Here is a 24587-nt window from a genome sequence, read left to right as displayed (position 1 = left end):
CCCCACCCCTACCCAGTGGCCACATCCATTAGAAATCAAGCCAGCCCATTCTCTGCACTGCCCAAACTTGAGTTGTTTCTTGATCGTGCTGGAGCACAATGGAATGTTGGCATTGGAAAAGCGAGGCAATCTCACTTTTCTGCGGTGGCCAGAAGCCAAGCAGAGAGAGCCAGCAGCCTGCTTTTGCACAAGTGTTGGTATTTTTTTGAGCAATTCTCTCCAGCATGTATCTAAACCCATATTTTAAGTTCAAATTTACTCACTGAGTAGGTCTCAGCTTCAATTCTCAGCATGTCGCTGTTTTCAGAAGAACTGTTGCCCACCTGCTGCTTTGTTAGAGCAGGAGAGAAAGAGAAAGAGAGAGAGAGACAATTGTTTGTTTCTATGGCAGGCCAGGATCCATCAACATGCAGAGCAAAATGATTAATCGACAAGACTGTCTGGTGGTTAGCTAAAGAAAACATGGAGCTGTTGTGACTTGAACCATAATGCATATTTCAGAATGGAGCAGCTCAAGGATGAACATAGGGACATGGGAAGCTACCTTATACTGAGTCGAACCATTGGTCCGTCTTCTTCAGTACTGCCTACACTGATGAGCAGCAGCTCTCCATGGTTTCAGGCAGGGGTCTCTCCCTACCTGGAGACGCCAGGGATTGAACCTGGGCCCTTCTGCATGCAAAGCAGATGCTTTCCATCTAAGCCAGCCTTTCTCAACCTGTGGGTCCCCAGATGTTGTTGGATTACAACTCCCATCATCCCTAGCTAGCAAGGCCAGAGCTCAGGGATGCTGGGAGTTGTAGTCCAACAACATCTGGGGACCCACAGGTTGAGAACCACTGACTAAGCAATGGCCCTTCTCCATGCCTTGATTGTGAGGTGGGCTCTCTCTCTCAAGTGTCAATTTCATTCATTTATTTTTGACCGCTGACACCACCACACTTTTTGGGGGGCCAAGGGTTCTGCACGAGGAACATGAGCAATTTAGAAGCTGAATAAATCATTAGGGTAATTTTTTTAAAAAAAACCTCGTTTTGTTTTGTTGTACACATGAAAGGAGAAATAAAATGTAACAGTGAAATGCAAAGAGAAAGGTCATAGAAAAGCTAGATGGTTAGAGCACTAGTAATTTTTAAAAAGTTTGCATTTTAAATAAGAAATAGATCTCCAATCTTGGACTACTAACCAAAGGTTATTAATATAGCAAACAAAACTTGCTTTTTAAAACTCACCAGGTTTGGTGTAGTACAGTTTCCAATAGTCTGGTCTGTGTGCTAATTAAAAAATTAGAAGATAGTTAGGAATTCAAATACGTAGCTTTATTACAAAACAATGGCAGTTATCACCAACGCGTCCAGTCAGTGAAAGGATTTCCACTTGTGCCGTGGGACTTCTCCTCCCCCCTCTCCTCCTGCCATGTGTGCCCCGTATCCTTCCCCAAATCTGCTTTGGAGAACTGCGAAAATGCCTAGAAAGATTTAGGTGGCACGTTGGGAGAGGAAGGGGGGAATTATATTGCACTACTATAAATCCTTGCACTGATGGGACAAGTTAGTGCTACTTAGGACACAACCCGATGGGTAAGAGTCTTAGCTAAAACAATCTGCAATTCCACCCTTTATGGTGGACAAATGAACTGGCTGAGGCCAGTTGATAGATCTACCCACCTTTTGTATAATTCACATTTAAGGTTGTTGAAGCTACTAGTCATTATCACAGCTTGTGGCAATGAATTAAGCTCTTGAAATCACTTAGTTCCTTAGTCTTACTTGAAACGTTAAGAACATAAGAGCTTGCTGGATCAGTGGCCAACCCCTCTTCCTTTCCAGAAACTGCTTTTCAAGAGCATTACTGCCTCCAACCGTGGAAGCAGAGAACAGACATCATGGTTAGTAGCTGCTGAGAGCCCTTTCCTCCAGGAATTTGTCTAAGGCTCTCTTAAGCCTTCTAGGTTGATGATCATCACTGCCTTCTGTGGGACTGAGTTCCACAGTTTAATTATGTGCTGCATAGTTTAAAATTCTGCAGAAGCAGAACATTGTTGTGCAAGAGAATGCATAGGCAGGTTGCTGGTAGCTCTGCTGCACAACAGATTGTGCAATTCCTCTGTTGCGTAATATTAAAACTCACCTGTCTGCTAGTGCAAGAGACCTTCTGCTAGCAGGCAGAGAATGCTGAGGAAGTCTATTCATTTTTTTAATTCTCTTTGCAAACTGCTTTTTTGGCAGGGGTTGCTTTTGCCTTTAGAGTCAAGCGGTGTATAAATTTTATGAAATAATAAAGAAAAAAAAGACCAGTGAAAGGAATTACCAAGTTAGAAACAGCTAGGATTAACAGAGAGCCGATTGCAATAGTGGCTAGTGGGAGCCTCACGGCTGGCATCGTCTCCATTTTCTCTGAAAGCGTGCGGAGATAGCGGGCTGGGGGCCACTGCTTTGAACAGGGTCTCTGCAAACAGACGACAGAGGCACAGCATGACACATAAACGTACCAGCTCTTACCTCCTTCCCTATAACCATGCTACAGCAACAAATGTTTGACATTTTCTGTTGTTTACAGGAGGCGATTCCTTACACACAGTTCTTAAAATGGCCATACTTCTCTCCCTCCAGCAGCTGCCAATGCCGCAAGGTCATTGTTTACTAGCAACGTGGTTTTGTATAGCAGAAGGGGGTCATGTGGCTTTCCAGTGCAAGATGAATGGGAAGGCAGGTCCTTTCCCCTAAGGAGCAACTTCCCCAATACCAACCACAATGGGCCCTGTGATTGGCAGGCAGGGCATGCCCTCTTGGTGGTGGTGTCTCCTCCAGCAGCTGCCCAACTGCAGGGCCTTTTCGGTGGTGCCTCCCTGTTTGTGGAATGCCTTACCTGGTGAGGTGTGCCTGCCTCCCCCACTACTGATGTTCAGGAGAAATCTAAACACATTCCCGCTTAAGCCGGGCAGACAATGGCTGATAGATATTGGCTATGGCAACCTTAGGGACGCGGGTGGCGCTGTGGGTAAAAGCCTCAGCGCCTAGGGCTTGCCGATCGAAAGGTTGGCAGTTCGAATCCCCGCGGCGGAGTGCGCTCCCGTTGCTCGGTCCCAGCGCCTGCCAACCTAGCAGTTCGAAAGCACCCCCAGGTGCAAGTAGATAAATAGGGACCGCTTACTGGCGGGAAGGTAAACGGCGTTTCCGTGTGCTGCGCTGGCTCACCAGATGCAGCTTTGTCACGCTGGCCACGTGACCCGGAAGTGTCTCCGGACAGCGCTGGCCCCTGGCCTCTTAAGTGAGATGGGCGCACAACCCTAGAGTCTGTCAAGACTGGCCCGTACGGGCAGGGGTACCTTTACCTTTTTATGGCAACCTTGAAATTAGTATCTGTAAATGTGGCCCTCATGTTAAAAAAAGCAAGTTCCACAACCATAGACTAAGCAGTTCTTAGGATCCAGATCAACAGCCCCGGTAAAAATAATACGTGGAGATTTTTATAAGCACAGCTGGTATTACATTTACCCCAGTGGATAAACAAATTTCAATGCAAATGCATTTAAGGCAAACACATACTATCTTGCAGTACAATTTTCTTTTCTTTTCTTTTAATGCTTTGGGCATTTTATTTTCTATTTCTTTTTTACTTACCCAACAGTCATCAGCGAAGCACACACACAAAATTAGCCCCATTATGATAGCTACGACCCCAAATGGAATCCCTAATTTTGACGTTCTGAAAGAGAGGAAGGGGTGGGTGGAAACAGATGATGCAGAGCTAAAGAAAAACGTTATTCATGCTTCGATAGTCGTGAGTTCCTGGGGGAATATATAATCCCTTTGATAGCCAAGTTGCTTGCAGGTTTTGTTTCTGACTTTCAAAGCTAATTGAGCAGCACTCCCCCCCCCAACCTGAAATGTTAGAATCTCTCCAACACTCTCTGTTTAAAGCATTACATTTGCCTGCAATTAGCAAGGCTGGTGGTTCAGGATATTACCCAAGGCAATAACAGCCTAGCACCAAAAAGACAAGGAGGCAAATTTCCTTGGTTCTGCATCTCCAGTTACATACCATCTTTCTATTCATTCCTGTCATCTAGAGTGGGAACATGGGCTGCTAATCGGGGCCATCTGGACTCCCATCTTGGGCAGAGAACCATAATCTGGTGGAACAGTACATGCTTTGCAAGCAGACGATGCCAGGTTCAATCCCTTGCGGCTGCTGTTAAAAGGATCTCTCAGGTGGAAGTGATATAAAAGGACCTCTGTCTGAAACCTTCAAGAGCCAACTGCTGGCCAGAGGAGGCAGCACTGAATCAGTAACAGCAGTGCAGTGGCAAACAGTAGTGTAACGCAGTGGCCTGGGCCCACTCGACTGCTTCAATTGGCAGAAGTGGAACTACTGCAGGAGGCCCCCCCCCCCCATTACCTGTCCCACCTTTGTAAGAACTCAATCATATAGTGAAGCAGGATTTGCACTTTGGAACTCACTGCCTGTTGAGATCAAGCAAGCACTTTTGCGATACCCTTTTCGATGCCTGCTAAACACGTTACTGTTTAGCTGTTTAAAAAGTTGAGTTGATTTTAATCCGTTTTAGTATTTTAACTTTTGTTATCTTTTAAAGGTAGGGTTTTTATCTTTTTGTAAACTGCTTTGAGGGTGTGGGGTTTTTTTTAACAATGAAGCAGTGTACAATTTTCATTAAATAAAAATAATAATAATCACAAGCACAGGGTCTCTTCATGATTCTCACAGCCATGCCCCCCCAAAGCCACACACCCTTCTAACATCATGCAACCTTCCAAGCTTATACAATAATAATATTATTGTTGTTTCCTTGGTCCTGGTATATCTGAAAATCAATAAAATATGGTTTAAAAATGCAATAACAATCAATAGGGATGCATTGCAGCGATCAATGTAAATCTCCTTTCAGCTAGATCTATTTTCTGTGCACGTACATGAGCAAACCATCTGGAGTACCTTCTGTCGGAGTGAATTTTAGTTGTGTTTTCCTTGAAGTTCCGCTGTATGGAACAGAACTTGCACACCGGTCTCTTGAAACCGAAGCACCTGGCATCTTCAGTGTTCCTACATGCTTAGCTTTGGAGCATATGGAACAACTGCCTCGGCTTGCCTGCATGTTTTTAGCAGGGGCTGAAAAGAATACAGTGGAGGAGCCTGGCTGATATCAATAGGCGGGGAGTTCCAAAGCTGTGGGTGCTGCCTCACTATATGATCCAAGTTCTTACAAATGGAGGACGTCTATTACGTAGCAGCCGTAACAGTGCCAATTCTGCAGTCTGGGGCCAGGGGGCAGCATTAACTACTTCAATCTTTGTATTACATTAAACTTCCCCTGTAGCAGATTTGTATGCAACGTATTTAAAAAGGAAAGGGGGGGGGATGACTTACCCTTGCATTATGGAGATCTGTACAAGGAACATACACAGCAACACAATGCTGGCGCAGGCAAAATAGCCCCTCAGTTTGGGGATCGGGATTGTGCGATACTGGAGATGGGGAAACAAAACAAAGACGTTAATTTGGATTTACATAATTTTGGTCAGCTCATAAGGACTAGGTTTCTTGGGTGCTGTATGCAACTTCTAGACAAAAAGAGCCTAATATCAAACAAGTTCTTTGTTACAGCCACAAGAAGACACGAATGTTAGAACCTGACAACTTAAAAAAGGCAAATTAAATGAATAGTTCTTATTCCTCCTCTCTTAAAGGAATGGTGAGGAAGAGAAAGGAGGAAGATCAAAAATAAAATCTATGTTGTCTCCCAGTTTGTTGTACTATCCCTGTGAGGGTTTGGGTAGGAGGACGAAGTTCCAGTGTTGTCTTACCATCTCAGCATTTCAGAAACGAGCATTGGTGTTGGTGTGACACCAGGGACAAGCAGTGCACCCAAGACACAACGGGTACTTGAACAAGAAAGACGGGAAAGTCAAGTGGGTGCGGGAGTGGGGCAGAGGCAGTGAAGAGTGGAAGTTGCAAGAAATGACGAAGACCTAAGTGAGCTTTGCTTTCTGGGGAGATTACAGAGCGTAAGAAAGGACAGATTTATTGAGCCAGAGAGTATGCATTGTGAACACTTTGGCCTCTCTGATGAATTAAGTCCTCCCTAGGTCAAGGCTGGGAGTTTGGCTGTGTACACACTAGCCTGTTTATAGTACACAAAAAATGTAGTTTTTCCTCAATCCAGAATCAAAGAACTGAAGAGCTGGAAGGGATCCCTTGGGATCACCATTCTAGTCCAACCACATTTTATAGGTAGGTTTTTTATATTTGCAAAAACCACAGCTAAAGGATCCCTGGGCCACCCAAGCTCTGTTTAAAAATCTCCAATGAAGGAAGTCCACCACCTTCTGAGGGAGTTCGTTCCATCAGTAAATAGTTCTTACTGTTAGTAAGGTCTTCCTAATGTTTAGCTGGAATCTCCTTTCTTGCAATTTGAGTCCATTTGTTCTGGAACTACCCTCTGGAGCAGCAGAAAACAAGCTTGCTCCCTCTTCCAGGTGACAGACCTTCAGATATTTAAAGTTAGCAATCATATCCTCTGAGCAGCCTTATCAGAAAAGTAGTTCTTCAGACTTCCCAAAAGGAGTTTATGGTGGTGCTCAACCTTTCAAAGGGTAAGATGAGGAGGACCCGACGATTCGAGTAACAAGGTGATACCCCAAGGAAGAATCAGGTTGCTTCTCTGTGGTGCCAATGGAGGATGGATGCATGGAAGTTCCTGCCTCAATGGGGGCTCGGCCACCTTCCACCCCCGAGATTCTACAAACAGGAAGGCCACAAAGCTTAGTTTACTAACCTCTTTCTCAAGCTCCATTTCTACAAAACACAGCAAGAACCCACACAGCCCACGGAAGTCGTCTTTTTTACCACACCACGGCCTGCATTGAAGAAGAAATGCTTGTTGAAAACATATGCACGGGAGCAGGATAAAACGATGCAGAGCAAGATGGAACCGCAAAAAGGTACGTGTGGGGAGGGAACTTGGACTCCCCAAAGCACAAACAACTGAGAAGACCCATAAATAAGATCTCAACACTGCCATCAACTCAGTAAGCAGCCTTAGGGACGTGGTCCCCATTCCAGATGAAGACTCACCCCACATCTATGCTATACGGACTATCTTACAAGATTATTGTTGTGAAAATAACTAAAGCACTATGAATACCCTAGAGTAGCTATCTTCCAGCTTTACAAACCCAGGACCCACTTTTAAGCCAAACATACATCCGGGGACCATTTCTTAATCTCCTGGCATACATCTGCGTGGCTGTGACCCAGTAGTGGGCCCCAATTCTTCAGTGGAAGACCAGCGCTCTAAGACCACTGTTTTTCTAAGTCAGGGATGGGGAACCTCCAGCCTCCTAATTTGGCCCTCAATGTGATTTTCTGCATCGTTACCCCTGGCCACACACATCTGTGGAGAAACAACTGAGAGCCCTAAAAAGGGCTGCCGGTTGTTCCTCTGCAAGTGGAGTTTGCCTTCAGCATGTACCTAATTTGGCACCAAAAGCAAGTCCTGCTAGGATTGGCTCTACTCAGGAGTTCTCGACTGGAGCCAATCCCTGCTAAAAGTGAGGGTCTTTGCACCCCTTGAACTCACAGAAGAACCCTGAATTCAGGCCAGGGCTGCAGAGGTGGGAGGAGACCTTGCAGATATTTCAGAGAACTCTGGAATTCCATTTGTGTACTTCTGATCTGAAGTTTGTACTGTGCAATTTTTCAAAAAGCTGCATTTCTTAGGATTACCTAGTATTGCCAGAGATAATAAGCAGCAGGGTGTCATATGAATCCCTTAACATCTGTATTGTGTTAACCTGAAGACTCTTACTCTGAACTCAAAAAGCTTCCTGATTTCACAAGTGCTCTTAAGGAGCCGGAGTAATAAACCTCCTAATTAATAGTCATGTCATAAGAGGACATTTCTCAATTTCCTGTTTTGTCAAGCCCACTTCTGGTTTTCTACTTTTTTGTTCTTCTCAAAACTGAGCCAACCGAGAGTTTTGTAGCAGTCAGACAGCTGTGAGCTGTGTTTTCAACACAGGGTAATTCTGATTATTTAAACCCGTGTTTTTGGACTACAATTCTGGGAACCTGAAACCTATGCAGAAGTGCAGCGTTCTTTACGCTTAACCCCATAACCTGTTTTCCATGTTACAGTTCACTGAAAAGGCAGCAGCAGAGGAGTGTGTTTGCTTATCACTGAAGAAAACACAATCTGTTTTCTCCACACGCATTTATGACGAAGGGGCGATATTTCTAAGTAGGCCTGCACTCCCATACTACTGAAAATAAGCATGGGGAAAATCCCCGGTCTTCTCTGCCCCTCCCCTTCTGCAGATGAGGCAATTCTCTCAAGGACAGGAAGAAAAGAGTGGTGCCTTTACTTGGCTGAACTGAGGCCTTCGATGGTTGACATCATTTTGTCGTTAATTTCTTCTTCCATCCTTCCTTTCTGAGAGGTATTCCTAAGGACAGGCAGAGAAACATCGTCCAGATGAAACGTTTCCCCAAAATGCAGGAGAACAGGTGCACTGAGTAATCATTACATACCTTTTAATTACGTTTTGCAGAAGCAAAAGCTGAAAATGCATGCTGGCCAATTTTAAATAAAGGGGCCCCAAGGTATCTCAAGTATTGCTTAGATATAGATATAGTGCAGAGAGAGGAGAAAGTAGCAAGGGAGTATCCAGTTGTTCTATGGCACAAGGCATACACAGAAAGCAGAAGAAAGAAAGAGAAACTCACTTATAGCTTACAACTGAAGGAGGACACAGTGGTTCTTGTCTAGACCTATCCAGACTAACACACACACACAAACACAGGGAAAGAGAAAGGAGAGAGAAATTTGATGTCATGCATTGATTAGAAATGATCAGATTAATCACCTATGCAAAGACTAATGTTATAGCAGCCTGTCTTCATAAGGTGGACAAAATAAAAGCAAACATCTCAAGTTTGTTTTTTTGGGGGGGAAATCTCTGTGTTGCGTCCTGAAAAAGTGTGGAGTCCTAAAGTAATGTGCAAGAGCGTGTTTTTAAAGCAAAAATTTGATTTGTTTGTTGTGAACAAGGTAACTAATGAGCATGGAGTAAACCTGTCTGTTTCTCACCTGAGATGATACAGCAGTTGGAAGCTCTACCTACATCTGATGTTGCAGAGCAACCTTTGACCCTGAGGTAGTGCGTGATCTAGGAATGGCTGGGAGAAAAAGCTGAAGGATCTAGGACACTGTTTTCCCCTCTTTGCCCAGCCCTTGTCTGATGTCACTTGATTCGTTCACAGATAATTTCATGCTACGGGATGAAGGGAGGAATCCATTTTAAACCAATTTATACGCAGAACTTGGTGGTTCCAGCCTGATTGAGCTTTGCTCACATAAAATTGCCTCTTGTATTGAGCCAGTAGTTATCAGAGCCATTTCTGCGATATTGGGGGCATTGCCCCCCCAAACCCAAAATATATGTGAAGCTATATAAACAAAATACAAATATTACATAAAAGTCAAGGCTCCTGCATAATTTTACAAATATGTTGCCTAACACATACACATTTTTGCATGTACTTGTCTATGTGCCAGTTATTTCAGGAAACCTGGAGTACATGCACATATAATAGTATATATACAATAATGTGTATGAGCACTGTTAAGATTTATAGCTGATGCTCGGGGGGAGGGGGGGAGAGGGAAGGCTTCCAATCAAAATGAATGAGAAAGATGTGATTAGAAAAAAATCTGTGCAGATAAGCTGTAGAGATTTTCAGAAAATTCCATCCTTACTCATGCTTCTGCTGCCTGGCTCTGCTGAGGAGTCTAGAGTATGAGATAGAAATAGAAATAGAAATAGAAATAGAAATAGAAATAGAAATAGAAATAGAAATAGAAATAGAAATAGAAATAGAAATAGAAATAGAAATAGAAATAGAAATAGAAATAGAAATGGAAATGGAAATGGAAATGGAAATGGAAATGGAAATGGAAATGGAAATAATAGAAATAGAAATAATAGAAATAGAAATAATAGAAATAGAAATATAGAAATAGAAATATAGAAATAGAAATAGAAATAGAGATGGAAAAGAAGGGTGCAGCTTGCAAAAGAAAGAGCACAGGAGGAAAACACCGCCCAAGTCCATTTGCTCACTTCCTCAGACACATTTGCCTGCTTCTGCCAGAGCTAGCTGCACATAACATTTAGTCCAGCAGTTTGTTTGCCACAGTTTGCCAGGTAAATGCAGACTTGTGTGCGCTCCCCTGTTGCCTGTTAACAGCACCGGATTTTCAGGGTTATACTGCCTTTGGGCTTGGTTCCATTTAGCTATTAGAGCTAAATTGGATAGACCTCATCTTCCAGGAATTTTTCTAACCATTTTAAAAGCCATCTCTGAGCCTAACTATGCAATGTAATTGAAGTAAACACTGATTGCTTGCTATTTTAGGAGCGGGGTGGATTTTCAGTGGAGAATCAGCTAAGGAGAGGTGTGCTTAACCCCTCCACAACTCACTGTTAACTCCTTTCCCTCTAAGCCGCTCACTCTCCGCCTGACAACTTTGTTTTATTTTGGAGGATAATGTCTAGGGAGGAAATCCTAAAGGTGGCAACCCTAGTATGGGGTGATTTTTAAAAAATAATAATTTTCTCGCATGAAAACCTTCACGAGGGCACTCCTCTGCTAAAAATAGTAAATCTGAAGTCAAACAGTGCAGAGAGAAGAATCAGCCAAATCTAATACAAAAATCAAGACAATAATATGCAGCCTACTTCTGCTAAAGTCACAGAGGAATATTGCGCAGAATAAGAAGAACATTCCAAAGAAAATGATTCAGAGACCACATGCAGTGGAGTTACTGAGCCTTCAGTAAGATCTGCAAACCAATTTATGTGCTACACAAGACAGGGCCTTCTTGACAGGGGCACCAAAGTTGTACAACTCCATCTTCACTGACCTTTCAGATGCTTAGCAAAAGGGCTTCTCTTCCAGGGAGGTCCCAGAGCCTTTTCTTACTGTAAACATCTTATATTATGTTGGTTGTTCTGGCTTAGTAATAGTAGTAGTAGTAACTTTCTAGCTGCCTTATTAATCACAGTTCTAGAAGGTGGGGTATATATATGTGTGTGTGTGTCTGTACACACACTGTACACACACACCCGACATCACAACACAGAAGGATCTAACATGTGTTATAACCATGCATGACTTGCCTCTCTGTAGTCCTCTGACGGCTCACCAACTGCAGAGCTATCTCCTAAGCAAGAGAGAAAAGGTAGGGGATTAATGCTTTCCCAACCCTCCCTCTTAACAAATGTAAATATAATTTAATGAATTCAACAAGCAAAATATGTTCAGTGCTGCACAGAAGAGCCCCTGACCTGTGAGTTTCCCATAAAAGGTACCCCTGCCCGTACGGGCCAGTCTTGACAGATTCTAGGGTTGTGCGCTCATCTCACTCTAGAGGCCGGGGACCAGCGCTGTCCGGAGACACTTCCGGGTCACGTGGCCAGCGTGACATCGCTGCTCTGGCGAGCCAGAGCCGCACACGGAAACGCCGTTTACCTTCCCGCCAGTAAGCGGTCCCTATTTATCTACTTGCACCCGGGGGTGCTTTCGAACTGCTAGGTTGGCAGGCGCTGGGACCGAACGACGGGAGCACACCCCGCCGCGGGGATTCGAACCGCCAACCTTTCGATAGGCAAGTCCTAGGCGCTGAGGCTTTAACCCACAGCGCCACCCGCGTCCCTGAGTTTCCCATAAGTATATTTTAAACAGTTGGCTAAATTTCTGCATCTGTAACGTAAGGGGCTGACTTCCTCTCAGGAAGTGGCATGATGGGGGAAGAAACCTAAGATTCATGTCATTTGCAAGACTGCCTTGGTAAGGAAGCAGATGCCCTACGTGACCTGACATTTATAGCTTTATTCACTTTTGCTTCGAAAATATCTATTTTATATTTGCTTTCTAAATGTAATTTTATGGTTGCTCTTATGCTGCTCTTCGCTGTGATATTTTCTCTTAACATCCTTAACATCTTAACACAGGATTTTGTTGCAATAAAATAAATAAAATAAAACGTAATAAAATAAAATAAATAAGACACAAGTGGAAAGGTGTTAAAAAAGGACTGTGCTTCCGGATTATTATTATTTTTACTTTTTGTTGACCATCTGTACACCCTATGACTGAGACTGGTGTCAAAAGGAGAACTGATATGTATGTAATACATATGACCCCAGCCCTTTAAATCACCTCAGAGAGGACCTGGGTCGGTGAAGTCTTCACCCAGGTCCGTTCTGACATCCCGCCCATCAGACTGGCCCCCAATGTCTCATGGGATTTCCCAGCTAGCCATGCAGGAAAACACCTTCCACTGCCATGCTGAAGCTGGGAAATGACTGTACCCGCCCACCCCATAGCCACACTGGGCCACAAACTCCGCTTCCCATAAGTAAAGTGTGGGGGGGATGCAAAGGGACAGGACTTCCCTCCCTTTTTCTACCCTTTGTTTCCAATATTTACTTCTGGCTCCTTGCAGCAGCAACAACAACCAAAAGCCAACCAAGTCCAAACTGAGGATTTTGGAAAGAAATAGAAATGGAGCCTCACCCTCCTATGCCTTCTGTTTGGTGCAGTTGTCTCGCTGCTCACACTCTCTCTGTGGTTTAGGTGAGCAAAAGGCCGGGCGGCCCCCCAGGTCTCCAAGAACCTCGACATCCGGACAGAGGCCCTCATCTTCAAGCCATCGTGCACTCTGGTGGTTTGTGGGAGGTGGTTGTTGGAAGCACGCTGCTTAGACTGAACCCGGGGAGAAACAAGACAGTCAAGCGTACATTTTAGAAAACTGGATATAACGAACAAATGAAATTATTTATTTGACAGAATTTATATACTGCTGTCTCATCCGTAACCTCTAAGCCAAACTGGCACTCTCCAGTTTGGATAGCTAGATGGCTCAGTTGGCTGGAGAGTGCTGCTGATAACGCCAAGGATGCCGGTTTGATGCCCGTAAAGGACAGCTGAATGAATATTCCTGCATTGCAGTAGAGGGTTGAACTCAATGATCCTCGGTAGGATTCTATCATACTTAAGATGTTCAAACCTACAACTTCCACCAGCTTCAGCCAAAATGAGTTTTGAAACATCTGGAGGGTGCCAGGTTGGTGCAGGCTGTTCTAAGCGGTGACCATAAAACATGAGACATTTGTTAAAAAATACTGGTTAAAAACTGAACGTTAAAAGCAAGTGAACAGTGTAATTTATCAGTAAAATCAGAAGTTATTGAAGAAATATACACATTAAAACAAACTTATATGTTAAGATTACACATCTGAACAGTCTTATGGAAAAGTCTTAACAGGTGCCAGGTACAATAAACATGGTGAAACGAAATTATACAGGAAATGATACAGGAAGCCTTATAACCTTATAACCTAGGACTACCCAACCCAGAGATGGGGAGCCTGTGGTCCCTCCATATGTTGCTGGACTCAGACCTTGCTCATGGGTCAGCTTGGCCACTGAGAAAACAGGAGGACGCTGGAGGTCAGCCTTCAGTCCAACCCAGCTGGGTTCTTCCTATGACTGCAACTCCTGTCATCCCTGGCTATTGGCCATGTTGGCTGACGCGGAGGCTGAAGGGAGCTGGAGTCCGTGAACATCTGGGAGGGCAACAGGTTAGCCAACGCTGACTTCAGACAGCTTTTGCCTGCTCTGACTTGCAAGGCCTCTCTAGTGCCTTATGGCAGCCAGGGGACTGTCCCATCATTTATCACTTGACTCTTTCATCTGGAGATGTAGGTGAATGAATAGGGGAAACTTCTGCATGCAGCGTGTATGCTCTACACCCATGGTTCCCAAACATTTTCAGGCCATCTCCCCCTCAGTTCCATTAACTTCACCCCAGTGCCCTGTGCCTTACTCCATGGAAAGCATTCTTCAGAATAGTGATTTGCACAATCCACTGAGGGATAGCTCAGTTGGTAGAGCATGAAGCTCCTAAATCTCAGGATTCCTGCATTGAAGGAGGTGGGACTAAATGATCCTTGTGGTTCCTTCCAACTCTACATAACGACAATTCAGCTACCAACGCAATGAAATTCTAAACAGCAACAATTAATTGCGCGTTTATTCAAAATCCAATTTAAACCATTTAGTTTAACTGATTCAACAGATTTGATTAACTTGAGCCATTGATGCCACTGATACTCATTTACACCTCCAGCACCCCCCCTCCCCATCAGCCGCTTGCCTCTTAGAGCCACCCTAGGTAACCCCAGTGCCCCCTAGGGGACAGGACAGCCCACTCTGGAGACCGTTGATCTACACACTGAGCTATGACCTTTCCTCCCAATCCAGAGGTAGCTGATGAGTGTGTCCAACAGGTCTCATGCCACATCCACGCTATATACTCAACACACGTTTAATCTTGGGAACCAGCACACAGTTTCATTTGTGAGCTGAGCAGAACAAACTGGATCACCCTGGAGTACCTTTTATTTTCTCATCGCTTTCTCTCAGAATGCCAGTGGAGCTGCACTTAAAGGAAGAACGTGGGAGGCTTGAAGCGTATTCTTTTAATTACACACAGTTAAAGAGCAGCCTTTTCTGGATACTTGAAGTGTTCCTTGGAGACCGAACTCTATAAGCCATTGTTTCATGGATCCATGGACCCTGGCAACTGAATGTCTAATACTTATTTCAGCCTCGTTATGCAATTGCAGCCCTGCCTCCCCACAGTCTGTGCTCCCAGTTCTCAGTCCACGGTCGCTATCTTTCTTTGTGGTTTATTGCCTTCGGTGTCCCAATTCCCACCCCCCCTACACCCCCCCACAACTCCTTTCCCTAGCTTGAGAAACTTAAAGCAAAACAACGACAACTAACAAACCTAAGCACAGCCATGCAAAATAAATTGAGGGGTTGCTTGACCAAGATTAAGCATGCAGACTTGCTCAACTTATTTCAGCTAAAAAATGCAAGGTGTGGGGTTTTGTTTTTTGCAGACTGCAGAACTAAAAAGCGAATTATTTGACTCCCCCTCACACACAAGAAAAAATTGTCAGATGTATATTATGTGCAGGCTCACATGCACACAGAAACCCAATTGTGCCCCAGAAACCTGCAGGCAGATTGGGCTTGTTCAAATCAATGTGAAAATTCAGGCTCCCTCATATCAACACTCTGCACGGTTCACTGGTCCCCAGTTCTGAGTCTCGCTCTTATTTTCCATCCCTTTTCTCCCCAGGGATAAGCCAATGTAGTGCCCCATGTTCACTGGCAACAGCTCCCATTAACCCTGGGAGATGTAGCCAAGACCATCTAGAAGCCTCCACATTGGCTATCCCTGCCCTATGCAAGGTTCTCCCCAGCCCCTCTCCCCTCCCCCACCACTACTCCGTCCTTTAGTCTCCCACACCCATGGGCTTCCTCAACCACTCTGCTTCCGGGTTGCCCAATCTAGCTTTGCCACCACCTGCATTCCATTTGCTATCCTTGTCTGCCCAGGATTTCTATATCTGCCCCTCCTTCCTTCCTGGGGGAAAAAAAAACCAGCTCACAGTTATCATACCCTCAATTCCAGTATGAAGTTCTTCATAGCCAAACTTTTAAATAAATAAATAAATAAATTCCACTTCATTCACAGATGCAGCATCGTTTGCAAACATTTTACCACGGGCATCTATTTCCCAAACAATCAGAGAACGTGATGACGTCACAGCAGTTCAGCCAATGGGGAGGGAGATCCCAGGCAACATTCCGTTTATAACTTGCTAAAAATAATAATAAGCCAGGCAGACAAATGTGTGCACACTCTTGTAAGCGATATGCACGTGTATCTTAGGGTAAAAGCACACCTACCCTCGGGTCTATCACCAAGTAAGTTTTGATATTCATGGCTTCAAGGTAAGGGTCTCTGAGGTGTCCATTCCCATCTTCCACTTCATAAGCTTTGCCTAGGTGACTGAGGGTTGCTTCTGTGATGTGTACACGGCTGGAGAGAGGAAAGAGACAGGAGCACAAAAGACTTGAAACATTTGCAGAAAGGTCACTGTAAGTTATTCATTTCCATATCAATGGCTGCTGTTGACAAGCCTGAGCTTCTCAACAGCTTCACGCCTTGGAAGCCAAATCCAGGATCCTGGCAGCATTGCTGTTTAACAGCTTTGCTTATTTGCAATCCATCATAGCACAATTGTTCATGCATTTCTCACTGGGCTTTGTGCAGTGCCTTCAGTTTTATTTTCTGTTATTAAGGAAGGTATATAGGATTTATCTACTGCTTAATTGTCAAAACCTCCAAGTGGTTTAAATAAATTATGCATTAAAAACACCGATAATATCAGACATTAAAAGCAAGTTAACCTAAAATTTTCAAAACAAACGAGCAGTTTTCAAAGCACACATTATAAAATAAAAGTTGCACATTAAAATGCATGTCCCAATTTGCATGTCTGGATAGGCTTCCTTCAGCAATGACAACAAAAAGGTTTCAGCAGTATAGTACTGTACAGAGAAAGCACCTACCTAGTACCAGTGGGCAGGGAGTACCAAAGTGCAGGTGTTGCCATGCGGCAGGAATGCTTCCTTGCAAGTGTGGAACAAACGTTATGTAGCACCCTTTCTTTCAGCAGTGTGGAAAATGAGGCAAGCAAAATTTAGGCTGTAAACCTCTTAAGGCACCGATCTGTCTCCCCCTCCCTTGTGTTTGTCTGCAAAGCACTATGTATATTCATGGCGATATGATTACTATTATTATTAATAGATGCCATCATGCAGGAGCATTCAGTACCGCACATGAATTTAATGCAAGCAAACGTTAATTATATGCACAGTGACTCACACATGGATTAGCTGTAGCCCTAGGGATCATTATAAAATATACACACTCTCAATACTTGTGCAAACTGCTACTCTCATTTTCAAGGACAGCTAGCGTGTGCTTGGGGAGGCCATCAACATTAATTCAAATTTCTACCAAAAAACACTCTTCCCTTCACCACCCCTCTCTGAACAAGTTGCTGAATGGCTCTCAAAAAGGGCTGGAAGCTCTCGAGGGCAACATCTAGATATATTACACAACGCAGAACCATCCAAGAGTTTACTCAGCTGGCTAGCGTCACAGTTTCTCAGGCAGTGTTCTGAAACAATCCAAGCTGTAATGCACTAAGCTTCAAATACATATACACACACCTTCTTTCGGTTAAATAGTTTCTTCCCTGCACATTCCTATCGTTAGAGTTGTTCTCCAAAAGGGAACCAGCTACCCAGATATATAATCAGCAAGCTATATTTGTTTTCAAAAGCTGTATTGATTTTTATCTGTGTTTTAATTACAACAGTTTTATATGCATTTGTGTGTGTGTTTTTTAATTGGTTGGTGGATTTGACCTGTGCTTTACCTACAGGTCTTATTTGGACACCACTTGGAGAGCTCTTTGATCAAGCGATTGATAAAACTCTTTAATAAATTTGTCCATGGGCAGAGTTGAGCTTCAGCGCGGGGGGAGTTGCCAACACTGTTTTAATTATGTAAATCAACATCTTATACTGCTTAATGTGATCATTTGTTTACTTAAACTGTTTCATTTGCTTGCTAGCTTCCAGCCAGTTAATTGTTATTATTTATGCACTGGGAAAAGCTTCAGCAATGCCAACACTCAGGATCTGGGGGCAGGGAGGGGCAGGGGATTATCCACTGACAGAAGAGCATCTATGTTCATATATAAAAGAAGAAGAAGAAGAAGAAGAAGAAGAAGAAGAAGAGGAGGAGTTTGGATTTGATATCCCGCTTTATCACTACCCAAAGGAGTCTCAAAGCGGCTAACATTCTCCTTTCCCTTCCTCCCCCACAACAAACACTCTGTGAGGTGAGTGAGGCTGAGAGACTTCAGAGAAGTGTGACTAGCCCAAGGTCATCCAGCAGCTGCACGTGGAGGAGTGGAGACGTGAACCCGGTTCACCAGATTACGAGTCCACGCTTTTAGCCACTACACCACACTGGCTGGATGGTTCTGAGCCATTTCAATGATGGATTGGGTAGACATGGTATGGAACCATGCAAACTATCAAAAGCATGGTCAAATCCATGCCATGTGCTTTACATGTATGGTCTGGATGTGGCCTTTGTGGCTTATATGGCGAGCAACCACGACAAGACATCAAATGATAAATGCATTAAAGGAAGAAAATCAACCAGCAAAGAACATCCATAGATTTTAGAGGCAATAAACAGCTCTTCTTCTGAATAGCGTGGTACAATGCACATTACTCAAGTTTTGCTCATAGCGTTGTGAAGATTCCACACGTCTCCAGCACCATGACAAAAAGGGCATAATTTCACCAGGCTTCTTTCCCAAGTGAATTACACCTTCAGGTTGGGGAATCCTTACCCAGGAACTCCCGCAGATTCCATTCGGTTAGCTAAGGAGACATCGTGAGACCAAACGTCGTACTGCCATTTCCGAAGCCCTATTACACCGCAGAGCACGTTCCCAGAGTGAATGCCGACTCGCATATTGATGTCCACTCCTGTGGCTTCTCTCACTTGTCTGCAAAACAGATCAGAAGAGGATTAGAAGAGGTGCCTACTCTTCCCCCATCTTAATGCCTACAAATTTATGCTGGCGCTTTAATTCTCTCTTAATTACTGCAAACACCAATGTGAAATTTAGGGATGTGGTCCACCCTGTGCTCAAGTCAACAGCCAAAATGAGAGAAGAAGTGGGATGGATCGAGTGTTTTAAACGAATTGGAGTAACCTTCATCTATACAAGCAATGGAGGACAGTGGAATATAGGGAAATGACTTATACTGAACCAGACCATCAGCCAATTTAGTCTGTGCTCATGAGTAGAGGAGCATTGAATACAGAGAGAAACGAACCATCATCTCTGATGCTTTCACATGTTTCTTTAAATACATGCCCTTGTTTTATCATACACATTAAATGCAGTGGCTCAATGGTTTGCAGATAACAATCATTTAGAACCCAAGCCATAGTTTGAACTTCTAAACACAGATTCAAATAATGCTTTAGAACTGCTTGCCCATTGTCATTTTAGGAATGCAGGAAACTGCTTTATGTTGAGCCAGACCATTGATCCATCTAGCTCGGTGCTGTCTACATTCACTGTTAGAGGCTCTTCAGAGTTTCAGGCAAAAGCATTTACCAGCTATGCATGGAGATAACAGAGAATGAACTCAATACGTTCTCCATTCAAACCATATGCTTCACCACTAAGCTATGGACCCTCCCCAACTTTGGGCCAATTACTATGGCCTCATTCTCTACAGACTAGCTATGAGCTGTAACCTAGGTTTGTCTTGTGGTTTACAGCTTGTGCTTTGTCAGCACAGGTAAACCATGAGCCCAGTTTGGATGCTGTGCTTAACAAAACTATGATGGAGCAGCAAAACTACTGGAGAAGAGGAATAAAGAGGGCACAATCTCCTTTCCCAGAGCCCACACTTGTCCATTAATGCTAAGCCATGGTTTGGCTTAGTGTGATGTACAAAACAGGCGGTTGACAGCAACACTTTTTTCTGTCCCCATGTTGGGGAAATATACTTTGCACACTACTATGTAACCTATTCTCATTGTTAATGTTTCCAAATATTATTTAAACTCATTTTTTTTAAGTACATACTTTATAGCTTCGCACATGTCGAGGCCCATTTTCACACAGTTCTTGGCATGTACTGGCAAGGAAACAGGTAATCCCGAGACACAGTAATAACAGTCTCCCAGAATTTTTATCCTCATGCATTCATTTTCCTGCAAAACAACAACATGCGAGTCATCAGAAACGCTGCAAATATGAATTAGCAAGTATCTATCTTAAGGAACACAAATTATAGGCTTTACTTTGCAGAACAAACAAATCTGACCTTATCTGGAGCTGCTGTTTTACTATCTCTGTTCTGAGGAACTCTGGGGCTCCTCAGGAGTTTTTTTTTCCAGGGACTATGAGAAATCATAAAATTACAGAGTTGGAAGGGTCCCAAATAGCCATGTAGTCTAACCCTCAGCAATGCAGGAATCACAGCTAATCAGTAATGGTGGGCAAGCTTCTTTGAAATGTAAGTTGTCAACCATCACCAGTTTTCCCCTACAAAGCTCAGCCAGAAGGAAGTCCTGTTGTGCATACGGAAATGGGTCTTGAAAATCAACACATAATTAGGGATGTTGGAGAATTCCAGCAAAAACAGAAATGGCAGTGGAAATTGCCAATGTGTGCTTATTAGGCCCATGTCTGGAAGGGAAACAAATCTGAATATTCTGCTGCAGTTCGTCTTCTGCCAAAACTAACATTATCTGTCTCGCTAGCTGCTGCAACGAACAAATTATATAAATTATGTTGTCACCTTGTTATTTAACTCTACCCATTTCACTGCAAAAGAAAGACAGATCAAGTGGGAAAACACAATCACTTAATTACAGGCATCTCCCCACTTACATGGGGGTTATGTTCCTGGGTAGCACGTATACGTGAAATCAAGTATAGAGGAAAACACCACCTAAAAAGCCTATAAATACCCTCTAAACCCCTGGAAACCCTTGAAAACCCCATGAGATTGCAGTTGCAAAGGGTCCTGGGGTTGCTTTAGTCGTTTTCTTGCTTTTTAAAAAGCTATATTTGCAGTTTTCGCGGCTTTCACAGTTTAGAATCGATTTATTTATTTCCAGGCGCCACGCATGTACACGGTTGTGCACAAGTTGATCACGTGTGTACATGGGAAGACACCTGTATTGTTCGCAGACTGAAAGCAGCAGCAACCACAAATACTGATAACATAAGCAACGCTGCGTGTGATGAACACAAGGCAGAATGGAAAATGAGGACTCCTTACATCCCTCCCCATAATGGTTAGCCTCAATATAAATCTTTTCAGAAGTTTAGCAAGGCCACCTCCTCATCCTTCTCCAGTCTCCGCAAACGTTTAACAACCAACATGCAAGGAATTGTATCAGAAACAAGAAAAAAATTGAAAAAGGAAGACAGAACTTTAAACATCTTAATTATGCATTTATGCCATTTTAGCACACAAGTTGTTTCAGTACGTTTAGTGATTCAATTCTACCACATCCATTAAGGCTTAATTAAGTTAACATCCCAATTGCTTCTTTGCCTTTAATGAGAGATAGTTCAGCGACAGAACACTTTTAGACCATAACTCCCTAATCATGAGCATTTATAATATTAATAGGTTGGAAATGGTTGGAAATAGAACCTTCCATAAATAGAGACAGATGCTCATACCCATAAATCCCACACGCTCAGTACAGTGAACATTACTAAGTAATATAATATAAAATATAATATAATATAATAAGAATATAATATAATAAAGATTGAGGCCAGAGATTCTGCAGACACAGAAAACTCCTTTGTGCTAAAATGGAATGTTCAACCTATCAACTGCTATTAACTCTTATAAATGTAAGAGTTTGGGAGATTTAAAACTTGTTAAATATAATTTCTCTTCATTTGCAAAATACAGAACAGAATAAGTAGTAATTTACACAAGCTTCAGATGAAACAGCCAAACCAAGGTTGCATCATTGCCACGGAATCAAAACTGTCAAGCTTAAGTTCTGCATTTGTCCTCCGAACCAGAATTGGAACCAATGGATAAAATCAGTTTACCAGTCAGATTTGGAGAAAACCATAGTTTGTGAATCTGGGTGCAAATAGCAAATAATGGCTGTGTCCACACATTCTGTTAAACCATGATTCAGCACACGCAGGCGTGAGCTTGTATGCCCCCTTCCTCTGCCTGTGCAGCAAGGAAAGTTGGGTTTGGGAACTTTCGCTTTCACTTTTAACTATAGCTTGTACTTTATCCAGACTAACAAACTGGGGTTAATGCTTAACATTAACTGAAGTTATTTTCATATATGTCAACTTCAACTTTTGAAACTGGCTAGTTGAAAATAACATTAGCAATGGTTAGCTAAAGTTCCTGGTTTGGATAATGAAGGAAGCTGCTGTTAACATGAAGGAGAATCTTATGAAGTCCTCTTGGCCATACAGGAGAAGGAGAGGGAGGAGGAGGAGGAGCATGCAAGCTCAAGGCTCCCTGTAGCTTCCCCATGGTGCTAAACCATAGTTCAGTGTGACATCCAAATACAGCCAGTGGTTTGCCCCAACCCAACCACAATTTAGCTTACATGTGAAACAGACCATCGCACCGTTACCAGTGGTGGAGCTTCACGCTCTCGCACCACGGAGAGCAGGAGGGGCGGGGCACGCCGCCCGCAGGGGGCTGTCTGCGGGGGTGGGGCACCCAGTGTGTGTGTGGGGGGGTGTCAGCCGCAATGGCACCCTGGGGATCACGCTGCCGGGGGCAGTGCGCTCCCCCCGCACTCCTCTTCCTTCACCAGTGACTGTTACTACACCTTATTAGTGTAATAATAGTTGGAAGGATTTATCTATAATTACTGTATTTACTCAAATCTAATGCTCACCTTTTTTGGCCAAATTATGTTGCAAAAATTAAAGTGCACATCAGATTCGATGGCACATTAAGATTCAAGTAAATATGGTATTGAAAACATAATAATATTTAAAATGACAAGAAGCTTCTCTATCTATCAAGAAGTTGCTTACCTTTGCTATTTGATCGAATTTGCCAAAGAGTTCATTCAACATCACCACGAGCTCTTTGGGAGAGCAGTCACTTGCCAGACGAGTGAATCCTACAATGTCTGCATACAAGATGCTATGCAAGGAAGCCAAAATCAATTAAATTGTTTTTCATTTTTTACATCAGCGATGTAGATATTTAAACTTCGTGGACATTAGCTAAGAACTGCACACATATGCACCAAACTATGGGTTACATCCAATGTTAGTTCCACTCAAGAGTAGGCCCATTGAAATTAATGGATGACCAACTTAGGCAAAACCAACATTGACTACAACCCTTTAATCATCTACTCTGCTCCTCACGGAAATGGCTCCCCTGGTTTCTGACAGCAATTGATTCACATGCAAAACTCACTTGCTCTCTCCCCCCCCCCCCCCCGCAAGATCAACTGTCCATCATTTTGATTGTTGGGATATACAGCCTTTAAGAGTGATATATGCTCCGAAGTTTCACATATTCCACTAAGACTAGGGCTTTTAGTGTGGCAGCATCTGCCCACTGGAATGTTCCTCTAATAGACATCAGGCAGGCACCTATGGTACTGAAGCTCACCTGTTCACTCAGGCTTTCCCATGAGGGGTGATCTAAGTGTGTTGATCCAATATAGGGCTGCCATATGTCTGGAGTATCCTGGACACAGCCAGGATTCATGTCAAAAATAGCATCTGGACGGATTTTTTGGAAAGCGGCAAAAATGTCCGGGAAAACCTGGGTATATGGCAGCCCATATCAGAAGTGGTGGTTGGTTGGTTGGTTTGTTGTTGATTTTTGCAATTTTCCTTAAAAATATAGGTTTAAAACTTCTTTTTATATATATATTTTGCAAAAAAGAAAAAGCTCAACAATTCCCCCCCCCCCCCAAAAAAAAGAATTTTACAACTTTGGCCCAAATATAACTTTGGCATTATATTTTCCATTTGTTTTATGCATGAAATTTTATCGATTTTATCCTGTTCTCTGCCATGTTTTGCTTAATGCCGGTGGCACAGAATTTGTTGCCAAACAAATAAATGGCAAGAACCGGATTGTGTCTCTAGTATGCTGGGGCAACAGAAAGAACTATGAAGAGAACCAGGACGAGTTACACAGCTCACCTAACATTCTGGTGCCGTTTCACATACAGGCTGTGGAAGTTGTTGTCGTGCTTCTTCCTGTCATTGGTTTCCTTCAGGCGTTCTATGATGGCTAGTTTCATTCCCATAGAGATATGAGCCGGCAGTATCGATAAAAGCAAGCTTTCCTAAGAGGGAAGAGCAGGTCTTATTCATTTTGCCTTATTAGCACTTATGCCACACCCTTTAAGAGTAAATACCTGCAAGAGCGCCTTGTCTTATATACATCCTCTAAAGCACTTCCATCTGTGCAGCTAGCAGTGTTACAAGTACTTGTAAGAAAATGATATCTTAGTGTGGCTGCACCCACACTTTGGAACTCCCTGCCTATTGACATCAGACACTGTACTCTTTTCAGCGCCTGCTAAAAACACTTTTTCTTAAAGTCACGTGCAGAATGGTGACACGAGTTTTAATCTGGTTTTAGCTTTTTTTTTATTTAATTTTTTAAAAAAGTGTTTTAAATAGTTGCTTTTACTGATAATTTCATTGTTTTATTATTATTATTTTTGTAAACTGCTTACAGGATTGTTGCTTTTTAAGAATCAAGTGGTTTATAAATGTTATGCCCACTTAAGGGGCTCCTTACAATATGCCCACCTTACAATTCCATTTAAAAAAGGAGGAATCAGAATGACAGAGAGTCAAGGTCTGCAGTCAAACGCCACAAAAACATTGCCTACCTCATAAAGTTCTGAGAAATGCAAAGTAACAGTAATTTTTTTTAAAAAAAACTAAAACTAAAAACGTCAGCGTTAGTGGTGGTGAGGGTCATAGAAATGGAAAGAATAAATTGCTGTGCCGGAAAGGTGCTCATTAATTCAGCCAAAAACA

At 43.1% G+C, this 24587-nt stretch overlaps 1 protein-coding gene across 5 annotated transcripts in view; it reads right to left on the bottom strand.

Annotated features, from left to right (window-relative positions):
- ADCY7 (adenylate cyclase 7) overlaps nucleotides 1-24587 on the bottom strand; it is a 76449-nt gene that overhangs the window by 10647 nt on the left and 41215 nt on the right. For 3 of the 5 annotated variants that reach the window (XM_028740191.2, XM_028740188.2, XM_077931532.1), the window contains 15 exons: nucleotides 23736-23881; nucleotides 22602-22713; nucleotides 19638-19765; nucleotides 18381-18539; nucleotides 15850-15982; nucleotides 12601-12789; nucleotides 11202-11245; nucleotides 8746-8799; nucleotides 8385-8465; nucleotides 6797-6878; nucleotides 5389-5486; nucleotides 3624-3708; nucleotides 2311-2448; nucleotides 1233-1274; nucleotides 264-329 (listed from right to left, as the gene is read on the bottom strand). In XM_028740191.2, the coding sequence (XP_028596024.2) occupies nucleotides 264-329; nucleotides 1233-1274; nucleotides 2311-2448; nucleotides 3624-3708; nucleotides 5389-5486; nucleotides 6797-6878; nucleotides 8385-8465; nucleotides 8746-8799; nucleotides 11202-11245; nucleotides 12601-12789; nucleotides 15850-15982; nucleotides 18381-18539; nucleotides 19638-19765; nucleotides 22602-22713; nucleotides 23736-23881 (1557 nt within the window). The remainder of the gene's footprint in view (nucleotides 1-263; nucleotides 330-1232; nucleotides 1275-2310; nucleotides 2449-3623; nucleotides 3709-5388; nucleotides 5487-6796; nucleotides 6879-8384; nucleotides 8466-8745; nucleotides 8800-11201; nucleotides 11246-12600; nucleotides 12790-15849; nucleotides 15983-18380; nucleotides 18540-19637; nucleotides 19766-22601; nucleotides 22714-23735; nucleotides 23882-24587) is intronic. The other 2 variants (XM_028740189.2, XM_028740190.2) reach the window with 2 other exon arrangements.

Source organism: Podarcis muralis, chromosome 7 (genome assembly GCF_964188315.1).
Source record: "Podarcis muralis chromosome 7, rPodMur119.hap1.1, whole genome shotgun sequence".
NCBI classification, from domain to species: domain Eukaryota; kingdom Metazoa; phylum Chordata; class Lepidosauria; order Squamata; family Lacertidae; genus Podarcis; species Podarcis muralis.
The sequence above is the reverse complement of the archived record's forward strand: the minus strand, read 5'-3'. Positions and strand labels throughout refer to the sequence as shown.